This window comes from Canis lupus, chromosome 24 (assembly GCF_011100685.1).
Source record: "Canis lupus familiaris isolate Mischka breed German Shepherd chromosome 24, alternate assembly UU_Cfam_GSD_1.0, whole genome shotgun sequence".
Classification (NCBI taxonomy): domain Eukaryota; kingdom Metazoa; phylum Chordata; class Mammalia; order Carnivora; family Canidae; genus Canis; species Canis lupus.
Genome location: NC_049245.1, coordinates 4,033,867 through 4,051,705, shown reverse-complemented (window position 1 = coordinate 4,051,705; position 17,839 = coordinate 4,033,867). Strand labels below are relative to the sequence as shown.

The following is a 17,839-nucleotide window of genomic DNA, read 5'->3' as shown; positions in this document are numbered from 1 at the left end:
CCAAACCACAGCCCAGCTCACCTAGGGTCTCTGGGGGTGGAACCCAAGAATGAGTGTTTCATGAGGCTTCCAGATGATTCCAAAAAGCAACCAAGGTTGAGAACCAGGCCTCTCTGAGTCTGATTCAGAAAGTCTGGGGTGAGCACAGAAGTCTGTATTTGTCCAACAGACCCAGGTCATTCTTAGGACCAGGTAAGTTGAGTCATGACCTGCAAGGGGCTGACAATGTGGGCTTCGCAGGTACTCACACCTAGTTCAAGATGTGGTTCAATCACTTTCAAACAGCGAGCCATGGGTAATTGTGTAGCCTCATTAAGCCTTAGTTGACTCATCTGTAAAATGGGAATATTGAAAGATTGGAAGGAAAAAAGCATGTAAAGTACTTGACATACTCTTTGGTGCAGAAGAACCAATTTTAAGACGTTGGCTATTATAAGGAAACAACCTCTTAGGAAACAACCCTACTATTGGCCCCTGGAGGTTCCAGATTGTTCAGAGAGGCCTTTTCTTGCCTAGAAATGAGATAGGATACTCCAGATAAAGCCACAACTTGCAAATGCTCTTTGTTTTGAATGCACACATATCCAAGATCACTTTCACCTGCAGATTAAAGGATTTTCTCAGACATTGTTGAATGGATCCTTGCACGTTGCTGAGGTTCTGGTGTGGGTAAATATTATCATTCCAAATAAAGAAATGTGGAAGAGCATAGGCCACACTCCCGATCACATAGCACAGGAAGGGTGAAGCTGGGGAGAAGCTCTCTGGAAAGTAGGGAGAATGAGAGTCAGGGAGGAGGGTGCAAGTGGAGGGGGAGGGTGCCATCCCCATTCCTGGCAGACATCTATAGTCCACCCCTTGCCTCGGCTTCCTCCGCATGTATCCCAACTGTGTACTTTCCCACATTGCGCTTTGATGACATTTCTCATTCCATGAACAGCTAAGGTACTAAGTGCTCTCCACTTACACGATCATCTGCAAAGTGAGAAAATTAACCTAACTACTAGATAACCTCTTCCCAATCTTTTGGCTAAGAACTATTCTTCGGCTCTTTGGGGGAAGAGGTTTTGTTTGGTTGGATGGCTGGTGTTACTGGCTACCCCCACCACCACTCCTTCCCTCAGTTCTCTGCTTTATTGTGTAATGCAGATGAGGCCGGGATGTGTTATTGATGTTACCATGTTTTAATTCTTGATTTACTTAATTCTTGATATCTTTAATGCGGGGAGAAAATATCTTCCAAGCACTCATTAAAGAAATGTTCTTGTGTTCAATTTGCCCTGGCTGCAGAATCGATTCATGAACGTCACCTGCTGTCCCTACCCTGAGTCACAGAAATTGCTTAAAATAGATTGCCTGACAGATCAACTGGAACTGGATGAGCCACACAGACATGGCAACCAGTATTTTTTTAGTATGAAAATATCACGGCACTGCATCCACTCATGAGTAGGGGACAGGAGCTTCCTTTGCAACTTACAGCCCCCACGGTGGTGAACTCCCACATCTCCTTTGAACACATACTCCATGATAAGTCAGATTAACTCTGATATTGCAGAAGTCCTAACCTCTGTCAAACAGTGAGTATAAACCTTAATTTTTAAAGTACACAATCCACATTGCCTCTCCTTGATAACTTGATGAAGCCAGAGAAACATGGATCCTTCCAGAGAAGAAAGGAATGCCTGTAAATCCATACCCAAGCCTGTGGGCTTAAAAAGAAAAAAAAAAAATCTGGCTCTCCTGTTTTTTTGTCCTCTTTGTCTTGAGTGTTTTAATGTTCAGAGACTAGAGGGAAATGGTGTGTCTGCCCCCCATGATTGCACTAACCAGCTTTCTGTAGCAAAGACAACATCAGCTTCTGCATGTGGCAGCATTATAGGCACCAAACACTAATGTAATCATGTGTATGGTTTTAGCCAGGATCTTACTTCCAGAAGCCTAACTAAAATACATGGTCTTAGCTGTCTGATCTCTGAACTCAAGTGATACGTATGAACTTCCTTTTTTCATCAACACTTCAAATGCAGAGAAGCCCCACAGCATTGTGGGGACCCCACTACCAATGATGATATGTCATAGACCAGGACACTGAGATGATCCCTCAAGCTTGAGATTGTCCTTCTAGGTTTCATCATCAATGAAGTGAGGAAATACTTGCTCGTATGTTTGGCTACTACCCCCAAATGGTATAGATTTAAAAATAAATTCAGCACCACTCTGATTTGGGTTCTTTATATTGTCTTTTTAGAAGACGGAATAGGAGAGTGTACCAGCAAGCCAGAATTCTCTGACATGTTTCTACAAAGGGACATTACAAAGGGGTGATTCCCCCCAGCATCTTCAGCAGGCTCCATGCTAGAAATTGACAAAGTGGGAAACACCATACTACAGAAGCATCAGGTGCTTCTAATTAGCAGCTACAGCTCAAACACATCCAGTTGCTCTTTGGTGCAAAAATCCTAAGTGGCAACTCATGCCCACAGCATCGTGTCCAGCCCCACTGCCCAGGATGAAGGCCAAGGGCCACCCCATCAGCCGCCTGCTCTTTCCATTTCAGGTCCCCAGGTGTGACCCAGACTGAGAAATTCTCTGCCCTCTGGGCCAGCACTTGTCACACTGTCACGAACATATGGCCACCTGGGGGTCTTGTTAAGATGCAGATTCTGATGCAGCAGGTCTAGACTGGGGCCTGAGAGTCGCATTTCTAACAAGCCGTTTGGGACCACACTGGGCTTGAATAGCAGGGGGCTGCCTCTCCAGCCAGAAGACTGACGCCCATTCTGCACGTACTGGGCTGAGGTCTGAGAATGGATGTTCATGAGCCACTTCAGTTCTTCCTGGAAAACGATATAAATAGAGCCAAGTTTCTCTCCACGATAATGGATGAAACAGAAGCACACGTAATTGAAATCGTCAGAGAGCCCCAAACTGTGCTTTTGCCATTCATTTCAGCCCCCTCCATCCGAGTGTTTATCCGCACACCCGGAGGGAACAGAGAGCCACCTCACCTCCCGCGCCCTTCTGGCAGAGGGAATATTAAGGAAATGAGGAAAAGCCAGGAACCAACAGAACCTCACAGCTTCCTTCCTTCACAGACCAGATGAGAGGAGTCTGTGAACTTGAGTGAGAAAAAAAAATTACATCTTTATTTTTACTGACCACATGTATTTATTAGCATTTCATTTCATGACTCATGTGGCAACAAACCACAGCAGCAGTAGCAATACCTGGTGACTTTGTCTCCAGCAGAAATACAAGTTATTTCCATGCTATATTACAGCTGTTGCAGATTGTCTTACTCATCACTACGTTGAAATGACTAACTCTTTTTATAATAAGGAAGCTTCCTGGCTCTTGTTAAGAAAGAAGTACATATATTACTAATATCTTCCTTTCTCAGTGTTTTGATAACCAGATTTCAATGAATCGGTTTCTTTGTAGTTCTTTGTTATTTATTTTATATCTTTTACTACACAGTTCTGAAAAGGAGTCCATAAAGCATGAAGGCCTGCATCACACAAAATGTTTAAGATCCCCCAACACAATGTTGGGATGTGAAGAAATGGCAGCTGGTGCATTCAGCATTGTCAACACTAATTAAAATAATTCTTTTAGGTCAGGGATCACAAGTGCATATTCCTGCAGAGCCTAGGTATATAGAAAAATGAGTGAAGTGATCCACTTTAAGAAAAACAAAGAGAGAATAATATATGGCAGCTGACTTTTGCCTTTGGAGTTAGGACAGTGGAGTCAAGAAGAATGTGGCAGGCTGAAGAATGAACATCCTGTCTAAAGGAGGCATCCTGGGATGCCTGGGTGGCTCAGTTGTTGAGCATCTGCCTTTGGCTCAGGGCGTGATCCTGGGGTTCCGGGATCGAGTCCCACATCGGGTTCCCTGCATGGAGCCTGCTTCTCCCTCTGCCTATGTCTCTGCCTCTCTGTCTCTCATGAATAAATAAATAAAAATCTTAAAAAAAAATAAAGGGGGAATCCCTGACAGCTCCACAGTGATGTGAGAACACCCCCAGGTTGCCAGGTCTTCAGATTTTTTCCAAGAAAAGCCAAAAGTCTTAGTGCAGTGGAAATTCGCCCCCCACCCCAAAAATCACACGCACAATATTGTAATGCATATCTTGGCAATTACTGCAATTAACAAGAAACGAAGGAGGAAAGATACTCTGAGCAGGCCAACCAACCAGAATAAACAGCAATCAATATCCATCATGAGATAAATAGACAATATAGGAAAAATTCAGCTTTCCCTTTGCCTTGAGAATGTTTCACAATCACTAAACTTCCAGTTTTGTATTTAAAGAAAGGCAAAATAGTTATCTTAACCAACATCCAAAATTTCATAAGGAGGGTTATCAGATTTAGCAAAAAAAATAGAGGGCAGTCAGTTAAATTTCAATTTCAGATAAGTAACAAATATATTTTTAATATATTTCCCGGTGATATTTAAGATTATACTTATATTTTTTTAATTGCTGTTGTTAGCTGAAATCCATATTTAACTGAGTGTCTTGTAAATCTTATCTGGCAGCTTCACTAATAAGCCAGCGCCAACTGTGATGGAGTGGTTATTATTTAAATGAATATGTAATACTGACAACCAGCATTGCAATTGCATTTTTGTTTTGTTTGGGTAGCATTTTTTGGAGTACCACATTCATTCAGGAAAGTGCATATATCATCAGTACCGCTCAGTCACTTTTCACAACCAAGCACAATCAGTAACCAGTACCCTCATCAAGAAAGAGAACAGTCCTGACCTGCAGGCGCCCCTCATGCCCTTTCCTTGGCCCAAGGGAAATACCATTCCAGACTTAAAACAGCAGAAGTTTGGGGCGCCTGGCTGGCTCAGTCAGTAGAGTATGCAACACTTGATCTCTAGGGTGGTGAGTAGAGATTACTTAAAAATAAATAAACTTTAAAAAAAAAAAAAACAGCATGACTTAGTGTGCTCTGTTTTCAAACCTCGTGTAAATGGGTTTGGGTTGTTTTTTAAGCCTACAAAACTGTGTGTTTACAGGGCGCCTGGGTGGCTCAGTTGAGTGTCTCAGATTGAGTGTCTGACTTCAGGTCAAGATCTCAGGGTCCTGGGATTAGACCCCACATTGGGCTCTGCACTCAACTGGGAGTCTGCTTCCCCCTCTCCCTCTCACCCTCCCCCTACTAGTGCTGGCTCTCTCCTTCTCTCTCTCTTTCTCTCTCTTCTCTCTCTCAAATAAGTAAATAAAATCTTAAAAAAAAAAACTCTGTGTGTGTGCATGTGTGAGAGAGAAAGAATGCTTATTCTGATTATTGGATTATTGTGTAAATCCACGTTTTGGGGGGTAGCAGACACTGCTGTTCCACACGTGATCCCTTGTCCTTGCAATTCCAGTTTCCACCAGCCTGGCTTCCAGCTACCAGGACCTACATTTCTCTGTCTGAAGGTTCTCCTTGGCCACTGCCCCTGGGCAGGAAGTGCCAGGGATTAACACTCCTGGGTACAGCCCTCAACCAGAGACTGATGGGAGTGGGTGGATAAATACCCCAGCTCCCTCACCCCAGGGGTGAGACAGGGGAGGGGCGGGTTCTCCCTGGCTTCCCAGGACTCCCCACCAGGAATCAGGATTGCACCCCAGTTGCATCTGCCATAACATGCTTCTTGTCTTCCTTCCATCGCCTGTCTCACTTCCCCCAGACCCTGGCACTGTTTCCCTAGAACCATCTCCCAAATAACCTTGGTACACTCCATTCCTTGCCTTGGGCTCTATTTCTGGGTGGAACCAAGCTAAAATGTCCAGTGACATGAAATTACCCTCAGTACCCTACATTTATTCAACAAACTTGTTGCCAGATGCAGTGCTCGGTGCCCTCACAGAAATGCCTGGTGGTGAATGCAGACTCTACACCTTGTCCTGACATGGGCAGAGGACTCCAGAAGCACAGCAGGCCACAGTCCTGTGGCCACAAGTCTGGGATGTTCTTCCCTAAGGCAGAGCTAGCTGACTCCTTGTGAATTCTGATGTGTGTGATAACAGTTGGAGCTACTACATTTTGAAGACTTGCAAAGCGATAATTTACATTTAACATGAAAACGACCCACGTAATATTTTGGATGATTGAGAAGGCAGTCCAGAGTTCTGGGTGCTCCAGGGCATGATGAGCATCCGTGGTTCGTGTTCAGTACAACCAATAAAGGATGTACTGTCCTGGTACGGCCTCATTTCTATTTAAATATATCTCCAAAGCATCTTGTTTACTTGTCATTTGTTTTTTTCACAGAAATCTCAAAGTGAGAGTTCTTAGAAAAAAATCTAAAATTAAAAATGTAAGTTCATTTTCATATTCATGAAAATTAATAAGCAAAAGTTCACTGTATTTTGCAAAAGCATGGTATTGTCTTTTTACATGGCCTGATTGTTACTCTCCATTTCTGACAATAAACCAGAAAGCAAGAGCTATTTATATATCAAGGGCTTTTCCCAGGATCGAAGTATTTAAAAAGTATGCTTGAATAATACACAGATAGCACCAAGCCTTTCCCATGGGAGGAAAATCTGAGTCAGGCCCTCACCCAATCTCAGCACCACTGGGCATTCTCAGTCGGGTGGGGAACACCCCAGAGCCCCATCCTTGCTCCACATCGTGTGGCTGCCTTTCCTGAGATAAGAATTGTCTGTAGAAATGTCCACAATAGCCAAACTGTGGAAGGAGCCTTGGTGTCCATTGAAAGATGAATGGATAAAGAAGATGTGGTCTATGTATACAATGGAATATTACTCAGCCATTAGAAATGACAAATACCCACCATTTGCTTCAACGTGGATGGAACTGGAGGGTATTATGCTGAGTGAAGTAAGTCAGTCGGAGAAGGACAAACATTATATGGTCTCATTCATTTGGGGAATATAAATAATAGTGAAAGGGAATGGAGGGGAAGGGAGAAGAAATGTGTGGGAAATATCAGAAAGGGAGACAGAACATGGAAGACTCCTAACTCTGGGAAACGAACTAGGGGTGGTGGAAGGGGAGGAGGACGGGGGGTGGGGGGGGGGTGGGGGGGGGGGTGGGGGTGACTGGGTGGCGGGCACTGAGGGGGGCACTTGACGGGATGAACACTGGGTGTTATTCTGTATGTTGGCAAATTGAACACCAATAAAAAATAAATTTATTATTTAAAAAAAGACTAAAAAAAAAAGAATTGGCTGTAGAAATTGTGTCAGCTCAAAAGCTTGGAACAAAACTCATGTTATGATTTTTCAAATCCCTTTTCCGTGAAATCTGTGTGAAATAACAGCATTTCTGAAACGATAGTTGTATGTTTTATGTCATGTAACTATTATGCTGTTCTGACTGCTTCAATAGTTTTTCAAAAAAGCAAAAGCACTTACAAGTTGAGGATATTTGTGCCTTTTAAAACGTGTCTGCAATGTCAAATTCTGCTGTTCATAAAGAAAAATCATTATATATATTATATTGTATTATATATATTTATACTATATATCTCCGTATATACTATGTGTGTATATTAACATAATATGTGAATAGCTGTATATAGACTTATAATATATATACAGAAAATATATCATTTTATCATGAACAATTACTTTCAACCTCCTAGGAGGAGCCAGAGTTATCAGTCAACATTTGAATAAAGGAGAATGTGTTTTCCTCTGTTTTAGAAAGGTAGTTTTTTGGGGTTTTTTCTTTTGGAATTATTGCCACTCTGAAACTAAATGAAATTATAAAAAGGAAACTAAAGCTGCATATTTAATAGAAAAAGTGTGAGATGCACTCCAGAAATAGAAAAGATGATCAAGAAATATCAAGATGAAATTTCAGTTGGGAGGGGTTCCTAGAACTAGGCGGAAAATAGAGTGTCTGCCTTTAATTTATGGGGAGAGCTTGGAAGCAATGGCCTTCTGTAATCTGCACCATCTGTATTATTGATTAATGGGGTCAAGGGCAGAATTACTCACTGCTGGTTTTCTCCCAGGAGCCCTGTTCTGGTCTCTTCGCCAGATTGACTTCTCGGGCTTCCTTGCAGCCATTTTGCAAAGTGCTAAGGAGGTATAAGTGCCTCCCCTGCTCTGAGTTGAGTGACACCTGCCAACAGATGACAAAGAGGCTCCCATTTTGATGCAGAGGTGATAACATGTCCGTCTCCGCCAATAAATGTGTTCAGGATCAGAATCCATTGGTTACTGGCGTCCATCTAGAGATAAGACATTTTTCACGGAGAAGCAAAGGGAACCACTTAGACTCCACACACCCCAATTTGTGGAAAAGTGAAACATTCAATCATCAAACAATGAGCTGTATTGGTGTCTGCTTGTTTTAATTAACCTAGCTAAACAGAGGGACACCAGGGTGGCTCAGTGGTTGAGCATCTGCCTTTGGCTCAGGTCATGATCCCAGGACCCCGGGATCAGGTCCTGCATCAGGCTTCCCACAGTTCTGCTTCTCCTTCTGCTTATGTCTCTGCCTCTCTGTGTCTCTCATGAATAAATAGGTGAAATCTTTAACAATAAATAAACAAATAAACAAATAAACAAATAAATAAACAAGCTAGCTAAATAGAGTAGTTTCCAATTTGTTTAGCAGACCCCCCCCCTTCCTGGAATATATCCATACCATATCCATATCTGTGGTCCTTATGGTAACTCCTTTCTGCTTGGATTACTTGGCCTCAATCTCTTTAAAACAATATATATTTTAAATTGAGCTGTGGTCACTGCTTTTTGTTTCTCACCTTCAGTTTTTCCCTCTGGCTACCATCTCCAACATACCTGCCTAAGGGCTTAAAGTAGTGGAGAAAAGATGATCTCCATGTGCCACAATCACAAATAGATGTCTGCCTTTCATCTCTGCCTGCAGTGAGGTATTGTGCCCTAGTACAAGGGGCAGGGGCTTGAGACCCAGGCTTCCTGGTTCAGATCGCAGCTCCTCCCCCCAGATTGCTGACCAGCGAGGGTGACAGTGCCCACCTTATTAGGTCACTATAGGATTGAATGAGATAGCCCTTCCAGATCCCTGGGTTTGCAGAAAGTGTCAGGTAAATATTTGCTGTTGTGATGAGTGGCGTCACAGAAGGGTAAGGTAGAGGTAGACAGGAGGTCATGGCCACAGCTCTCAATAGAGATACCACAGGCTCATCACTGGTGCTTTAATTCCCTCTAGAGTGTGGAAAGAAATTATTCTCTGGTTTGACTTGTCTTCCGGTTCATTGCTTCTATAGAAAAAAATTGGTTTCCCTCAAGTGTGGGCTCTGAATCTGAGGCTAAATTTGATGATGGTCCCACAACTGAAAGCTATTCTGGAGGATAAAATGATCACTACTCAGCCAGGGTTGGCAGGTAGGCTCAATGCAAGGTGTTAGCTCTTGCAGCAGTAAATCTAAGTGGATAATTTGTATTATACTTCCTTATTTTTTATTTTTACTTAAGTTATATACTCGCAGAGTTTAAAGAGACAACCAGTTATAAAAAGCTTGTTATGAAAGACAGCTCTCTTCCAGTCCACCAGCACCATTTCCCACTGTTTTGAGGCAACTGTGTTTTTTAAATGAGGTATAGTTGATGCACAATGTTTCATTAGTTTCAGGTGCACAGCATGGTGATTGGTGGGTCAGAGTCCTCCAGTAGCTCTTTGAGAAAGGATTCATGGGAAGTAAAGTTTTCGAGACAATTGCATCTTTCTTATTATTCTTCTCTCTTAATGAATAGTTTGGGCACAGAACTTGAAGCTGAAATCATTTTCCTCTCTGAGTTTAAAGACGTAACTCCATTGTCTTCTAGCTTCCAGTGCTTTTGTGGAGAAATAAAATGTCATTCTGATTTTGATCCTTTGTATGTAATCCCATTTCTTTCTTTCTGGTGGTTTCTAGGACCTTTTCTCTGTGCTGGTATTCTGAAAATTCACGATCTGCTTCAGTGTATATCATCATTCACTGTGCTGAACTCTCAGCTGGCTGTTTTACTCAGGAAAATGCACATCCTTAACTTCTAGGAAATTTTTTAAAAATTATTTATTTGATTGTTTTCTCTCTCCTGTTGTAACTTCTGTCTTCACGTGCCAGGTTCCCTGTGCCTGTTAAACTGAGGGAGGTACAGTCACTGGCCTGCTTGAAGTGAAGCAGATAGTTTGTGGATTAAATTTTGAAATAGTCTTGCCGTGATCCTGTCTGCAGACCCTCCTTCACCCTCACTTCTAGAAATGTGCCCACTGCCACCTAAGTGACCCACTGTTCTTCTATTTTCCTGCATCCAAAATTTTGTTCCTCTGATCAGCTCTTACATTCTCATTTCCTTGGGGGTTTATGCCTTTTAAAAAAATAAAAATCCCTACTATTATCTTGTTCTGGTATAACAAGAAAGAGCAGAGATCATGGTGTGTATCTAATCTGCAGTCTTTAACTAAAAGCCCAAGTGATTTTCTAAGGAAATGCAGAATTGATATTTGCCACATGTTTAAAGTCCATTTTCCTAATCAGTGTACACCAAATAAATACACACAACCTTTTATGACCTGCTGGAAAACAGGCAGTCTAGCCCAATGTAAGCTATTCCATAGGTGACCACAGATTCAAAGACTGTACAGCATAAGGAGAGAGCATGATAAGAGGGTAAAGGATACTTTCCATTCCTTCTGAAGTGATTTCTGTGGCATGAGCTCTCTTCTCAACAACCCCCTCATCTGTAGCTTAGATCTACAAATACAAAACCTAATAAGGCAAAATCAGCAACAGAAAAATACCTAAGTGTCCCTATAACAAGTGGAAGAATGTGTTCGTGGAAAGAGACCTCATTACTCATTTATGGTTCTATTTAAGTCATATCTTTCATGTTATTTGAATCCAGCAAGCCTTTTCTGGCTTCCCTTGGCCTGATCTTTTCTTTAGAGACTGGCACAGTAGTCAGGGAGAGAAGAGACCCCAAATGTTGCCTTGACCCCGAATCCCTTTTTCCTACTGTCTTTGGGACAGCATGTGGCTCCACTGGCCCAGCTGACAGCTGACATTTGCTGTGTCCTCCTTCACTTCTGAGGCCAAGGGCAAAGGCAGCTAGACAGGCACTGTGGCCGTGGGGTGGTAGACACCTGTCTAAGGGGCTGGGAGAGAGTTGTGAGCCACAGCCCAGGGCACTCCCGACATGGCTCTGCAGACTCTTCCACCCTTCTTTCTGGAGTCTGCCACAACTGACCCACTCCACAAAGCAAAGAACAAGCAGCAGGTATCCCTCAAGAGGAGACTTGGAAGGGCTTACCAAGGAGAAATCGGAACCAGAATCTTAACCTGGTGTCTGCAGCACCCCCATCACAGCAGCCTCTCCTCCCCACAGCCCAGCCTGGCACTCTCACCTGCCTCTGTCTCACCTAGGGGCTGGCTCCTACCGCAGGAGGTCTGGACACACAGGCCAGGGCTGTCGTGGCCTCCAGCAGTGTGTCTCCTGGCCTCATCACAGCAGAGCCAACATATCCTTAAAGGGACATCGCCCAGCTGCTGAGCAGAACATGCTCTCCAGATAAATATGCAAATCAGCATTTTAAAAATTCTGATGAAACCAGGAGTCAGGTGCTGACAAGGACAGGCCTGTCATAGAGGGGAGAGAAGGGGGCTGCAGACTGGGCTCATCCAGGCCCCTTGTGAAGGGCAGTGGCTGCCCAGCCCCACAGTCCATGAGCCAAGGCTGCAGCAGACATTAGAACATTGACAAGGACATAGGGCAGGTGACTCCTCCATCCCCTTGACATGAGGGATGCTAAGGTTGGTAGGTTCCTGGGATACAACAGGTCTTTGAGTCGGCTTTGCTGAGCCTTCCTCATGCGGCCCAGCAGCCTGAGACGGCCACCTGACCATCCCTCTCTCCTTCACAGGGGTCAGACCCCAGGCATGATTGGGTGGTGCTCCTACCCCCCCCCCAAACTCTCATCTTCTCTCATGAGTGCCTCCCCCTCATAAAATTGTTGCAAGTTTGATCCCATCTTGGACTCTGCCTTCCAGAAGATCCAGACTAAGATGCCCAAAGACCTTCAATAACTTCCTGTCGACGGGCTGACTGACCGGAACCAGCACAGGAGACAGAAATACTAAGTTGCATTTCCGAATATCCTGTTTCTTACTGTCTTTTCCCCCCTTCCTTCAGGTTGTGGCTCTTTCCTCCTGGTGCCTGCTGAGGGATTCAATTTACTACACGCTGTCTGTGGTTGCGCTCATCGTGGTAAGTGTGTGATGCGCACCTCACCTGAGGGTCCTTGCCCTTTGACTCAACTCATCTTTCTCACAGGTGGAGCCTGTGGGCAGCTCCTCTGCACAGAGCACGTTCAAGGTCTCTGATGACGAGTGAGTGGATAGATGCCTGTCATGGAGGTGGCCTCTTGTGCTTCCGGCTGCTTTGATCACCCAGAACCCCAGCTTGGTAGTGGGGTGCTCTGAACAAGCATGTTGACTCTGATGGTCTGGTCCTGTGAGAGTCCTCTGCTGTTTTCCTGTGACCCTCTGAGCATCCCTGCTCACTTTCTCATGGGCTTCTCTGGAACTGTCTTCAGTGTCAGTGTCCCCGGGTTTGGATCTTACCTCCTCCCTCCATGTGCTCTCCCAGGACGGCACCCATGGCCATTACCACTCATGGTGGACACCTCCACACTGCTTTCTTAGCAGTGGCGTCTCCTTGAGGTCCAGTCTCAGAGAAGCTCCTCTCTACTGGACAGCTTCCTGTCCCAAACTCAACGTCTCTAAAATTAGCATGACCTCCCCAAGATTGGACCCTTTTTTCTGTATTTCAATCCACATTTGTCTCCTAGCTACCAAACCTGTGGCTGATAATAAGCTGACCTTTCCCTGAATTCCATCATACCCACTTGGCTTAATTGTAGGTTTCAGTCTTGTAAAAATCTCCCCAGTGTGTCCCTTCTTAGCCAATTTTAGTTGAGGCTTTTTGTGTCTTTGGGCTGAACTGACACAGCCTGTCATGGGTCAGTATTACAAGAAGCATCGCTGCCACCCACCTTCCCCTGCCCCCTCAGTCAGTCCTCAGAGCATTCCCAGTGTTAGCTCTACAAAGAACACCTGTGAATGCCAGTCCCTCGTGGCTCCATGTCACCTGTGGGGACAAATCCAAACCCCTCAGCTTGACAAGCTGAGTCATCCAGAAGAGTGGTGAATCAGAAAGACACAGAATTAGGACATCTGACCCCTAATTGTGGTCCCCTCCCTTCTTGCTAGCTCTAATGACCTTGGAAAAATCAGTCTGAGTCATAGTTTTCTTACCTACAAAACAAGAACAGATCCACTGAAAGGCTGACTCACCTGTTTACCAAGTACTTACCTGTAGGTTATTTAATTATCAAGATCTATACAAATAAGTTGAAAGTGATGTATAAATAATAGTGAAAGGGAATATAAGGGAAGGGAGAAGAAATGTGTGGGAAATATCAGAAAGGGAGACAGAACGTAAAGACTGCTAACTCTGGGAAACGAACTAGGTGTGGTAGAAGGGGAGGAGGGCGGGGGGTGGGAGTGAATGGGTGACGGGCACTGGGTGTTATTCTGTATGTTAGTAAATTGAACACCAATAAAAAATAAATTAAAAAAAAAAAATAAATAAATAAATAAATAAGAAAAAAAAAAAAAGAAAGTGATGTTCAATACAAGACTCTCTACAAGGAACCAGTAGATACTTCAGCCAACAGCAGTTCCTGACAATGAAGATCTTGGGTTGACAACCACGGTCCCCTCATTCCAGGGGCCACTGATAATTGGAAGGGTCAAGACCTGCCCAAGGCATTCAGATACACCATGTCAGAACCAAAGACATGCCTCCTCTGTTGAATTTCCGGTTGGTAGACTTAAGGACACGCATGGATTCTATGTTCTCATTCTCAATTACTACCTGTGGGAAAGGTATGATCATCCCAAATCTAGAAGATCCTTCTGTTCACACAGCGCAGATTTCTCAAACACTTGTTGCAGAAAGCTTTGTCCTGTGACGTAGGAACCCACGTTCATCACCTGCACCCTCTGCTCTCCTGCCTTTAGGGTAATTTGGGATGGTTTTTGAAAGTTACTGTTTCAAAAGGCATGATTTGGGGATGGCATAAATGGACGCAACTCTCTATTTTGCTGAATTCTGGAAAGAGATAACTATTCCCAGAAAGGTGAGGCAATGAGGCAGAAAGCAAAGACTGAGATCTCCCCAGAGCATGGATTCTGCATGTCCACTCTCATCTGTGAATGGCCTGCACTGGCTTCTTTCTGTGTTCTCAGCACAAACACCTCCAGACTCTGTGTGAAATAACTTGTCTTTGGTCAGGTTTATCTGGACATGCTCAAGACTTAAAAAAAAAAAAAAAAAAAAAAGTAATTGTTGCTAGTGATGTGAGAGGAAGTAAAGAGATTTTGCTTCCTTGGGCTTCAGGTGACACCCACTCAAGTGGGGTCTTTGGGCAAAGCTGTCATCCGCCCCATGTGTGGTCTGTGAATCACAGAGCTGAGCCAGTTGAACATGCAGGCTGCCGCAGCCCTGTCTTCCCCTCAGATGGCAACAAGATGCAAAAGCAAGTGATTCTCCGCTGTTACCTGCAGATTTGGACTGTGTCTTTACAGCCCAGATGTCAAGAGCAGAGTTTTCTGATTTTGAGAAAAATGAGATTTCTCCACTGTTAGGAAGTAATGGCAGACATAAAGCTTGAGTCCTCAGGGTTTGGTCTCAGTTCTTATTTTAACCGGTGTTCCACCACCATCAGTAGGCCATGGAAACACCTAGCATGATTATCCAAAAAGCGCAACCCAGAACTTTTAATCCAGTAAGTTCTGGTAGGACCCAGGAAGTTCCACTTTAACCAGGATCTGCCCTGCCCCTCAAGTGACTCAGGTGCACCACACTCACTGCAGGAAACTCAGCCGCAAATACAGCTGGACACCATTTCCTTGGGATCATCACCTGCTGGGTGGTGGTAATCGCTTCCAGAGGAAAGATGGAGATTGTCCAACACAAGGCATCATGGCCTCTTGTTTGTCTGGATTGCTGACTGCTGTTTATTCTAGGCACATTGTCACATGAGACTTGAAACTGAGGTGAGGAGTAGAACAGTCTTCTACACAGAAGCACAACATTTAGCACAAATGCTAAATGTCCCCATATCTGTCCCAGGGCCCAGCCCCAGGCTGCTGCTCAAACCCGCTGTTTGTTTTTGTCAGGGTGTCCTGGGCTCCTCTTTTTGTGTATTCCCCAAATATCATGGTAACAAAATCACTTTTCTTCTGGCCTTCTTTGTATAATATTAGGCTTCTCTATTGGACCCTGTAGTGGGCACTTAAAATTCCTGTATTTAAAAGCCTTTCTCTTGGGATCCCTGGGTGGTGCAGCGGTTTGGCGCCTGCCTTTGGCCCAGGGCGCGATCCTGGAGACCCGGGATCGAATCCCACGTCGGGCTCCCGGTGCATGGAGCCTGCTTCTCCCTCTGCCTGTGTCTCTGCCTCTCTCTCTCTCTCACTGTGTGCCTATCATAAATAAATAAATAAATACTTTTAAAAAAAAAATAAATAAAATAAAAAAAATAAAAGCCTTTCTCCTATCCACAAATAATTACCAACCAACCATACAATTTATTTTATTTAAAGTTTTAGGGTCTTTTTTAAACTCTCCCCATTTTTATGGTTCTGAAATGTTCAGAAGACAGAACTGCCAGTCTGCAGAGGTGATGCAATAAAGAACTTGTTTACCCAGAGGGCAAGTCAAGACTAAGTGGACGCATCAGAATCACCAGATGTCACTTCTTTGTACACCCCTGTGAGAGGCCCCACAGCCCCATGCAGAGGAGCCCCAAGGGTGAACCATGGGGCCTGGGGACCCAGAGAACGGGGGAGATTGCTATCATAGGGATGCTCGTGCCGCTGGGCCAGGAGAGCACAGACAGTGGGGATTACCTGGTCTGAAGCAGGCTTGACCTGGACAAGACCAGAACGCAAACACACAAGAATGAGACAAGCAGAAACCAGCAGAGCTTAAGACCATTAACTTAGAGACAAGGGATTCAGTTCCCTTGGGCATTTGGGTTTTACCTACCTTGACTCTGTGCTGTTTTCTGGTTGGTTTGTTGTCTTTAAGGGAGAAAGCAGAAGAAATTAGGGATGTGTTATTGTCAAAAGCAGTTACAATATCAAAAACATGCAGGGTGTGTCTCTGTCCTTCCTGCCCCACCAGGTATCCCTTTAGCCCTGGCGACATCCTGTACAGTGAAGCCTCAGCCTCATGACTCAAGCCTCTCTCTGCAAGACATGTCACCTTTCAGGTCCTGAAAGCATTCTGGGTTCTTTGGAGCATGTCCCTGTATGCATCTGCCCAGCAGATAGTTTGCACATCCTTACTGATCCGCTTGCAGCTTCGCTCCCATTAACGGTGACCCACCCTGGACCAATGTCCCATCCCCCCACCCCCCACCAGGCAGCTCTGCCTAGCCCTACTCTTTCTCCAAATTCCAGCAGGCCCCACAGCCTCTCTTATTGAAATGTTACTGTAATTTACATAATCATGTAATTTACATAAATGCAAATGATTCATTACATCCTCAGTCTCACAGCTGCCCTAAAAAGGAATACTTTATTTTTACTCTTCATCTCTGCTTTGAGCCATAGGATAAGGGAAACCTTCTGGGGGAGTGGATAGGCCTCAGAGACAGTTTCACTGGCTCACAACTCAGGTTTGGGAGTGCTGCCTACCTGGAGAGGGGCCAGGTGAGCTGTGGCACCAGTTGGGGGACCTCAGGGCCACCCGAGCACTGACACAGCAAAAAGCCCATGCGAGGTAACCCTTCCCTCTCTTCCTCTATAGGGCTGATTGCAATCGCCCCTCTCTCGAAGGGATTTTATGGGGACAGAGGGAGACAACCTGGCTGGCCCAACTGCCAGAGATGGCCTGGGCAGCACTGTCCTGCACTGTAGCCACTGGACACATGTGGCTATTGAGCTCTTGAAATGCAGGTAATGAAACCAAGGAACTGAATTTTCATTTAATTAATTGAAATTTAGGTAGCCACATGTGGCTACTTCATATCATACTGGATAGCACAGTTGTAGGGAGCAAATCCATCCCTGGAAAATATAGGCACAATCTTACAGGCTTCCCTAAGTTTTAACAAGCAGAGACTTGATACTATAGGACTGAGTACTATGCCAGGTCTGTCCATGAAGAATTTCCAGTTCAGCAGTCATGAGGCCCGAGGAATTCAGGGCTTTTTCCAGGGTCAGGGAGCTGAAGTAGCTCAGGTTTGCCAGGGCAGGTGTCTAAGATGGTACATCTATCTCCATTCTAAACCCCTCCCCACCCCAGCAAAGAATTTGGATTTCCCCTCCAATAAAATCTGCCTCTTCATCTTTGAAATCGTCCTGATTTTCCCTCACCCACCATGCAGCCCCCCAGTAGAGAGGCATGCCTGCTACACTTATTTACATTTTTAGACTCAAGGGAATCGCTCCTGCTTTCCCTCTTCTGGTTCCTCTTAAGACAGCTGAATGTAAATGATCCAGAAGTTTCCTTCTCTCTTTCTTTCTTTCTTTCTTTTTCTTTCTTTCTTTCTTTTTCTTTCTTTCTTTCTTTCTTTCTTTCTTTCTTTCTTTCTTTCTTTCTTTCTTTCTTTCTTTCTCTTTCTTTCTTTCTTTCTTTTTTTTATCCAGAAGTTTCTTATGTCACCCTATCTGTAAGAGAAAAGACATCTCCCAGTAGCTGATGACTGTCCTTCTCCCCCACCTCCATGCTGGCCTCCAGGGCCTGCCCCTTTGGCTCAGCATCCTCTCTTCTCAGACCCCTTCCTTACAGGGTGTTAGCATTTCTCTCCAATTGATCCAGCA

The 17,839-nt window shown here is 44.5% G+C and overlaps 1 protein-coding gene and 1 long non-coding RNA gene across 5 annotated transcripts in view; one reads left to right on the top strand and one right to left on the bottom strand.

Annotated features, from left to right (window-relative positions):
- SLC24A3 (solute carrier family 24 member 3) overlaps positions 1-17,839 on the top strand; it is a 481,529-nt gene that overhangs the window by 407,233 nt on the left and 56,457 nt on the right. For all 4 annotated transcript variants that reach the window (XM_038571460.1, XM_038571461.1, XM_038571462.1 and 1 more), the window contains one exon: positions 12,138-12,212. In XM_038571460.1, coding sequence (XP_038427388.1) covers positions 12,138-12,212 — 75 coding nt within the window. The remainder of the gene's footprint in view (positions 1-12,137; positions 12,213-17,839) is intronic.
- LOC111092176 lies at positions 1,955-17,553 on the bottom strand. The gene is made up of 5 exons (XR_005377502.1): positions 17,442-17,553; positions 16,059-16,093; positions 13,884-15,493; positions 7,974-8,209; positions 1,955-2,840 (listed from the first exon to the last, which is right to left on the bottom strand). It is a non-coding gene; the product is annotated as an uncharacterized LOC111092176 (long non-coding RNA).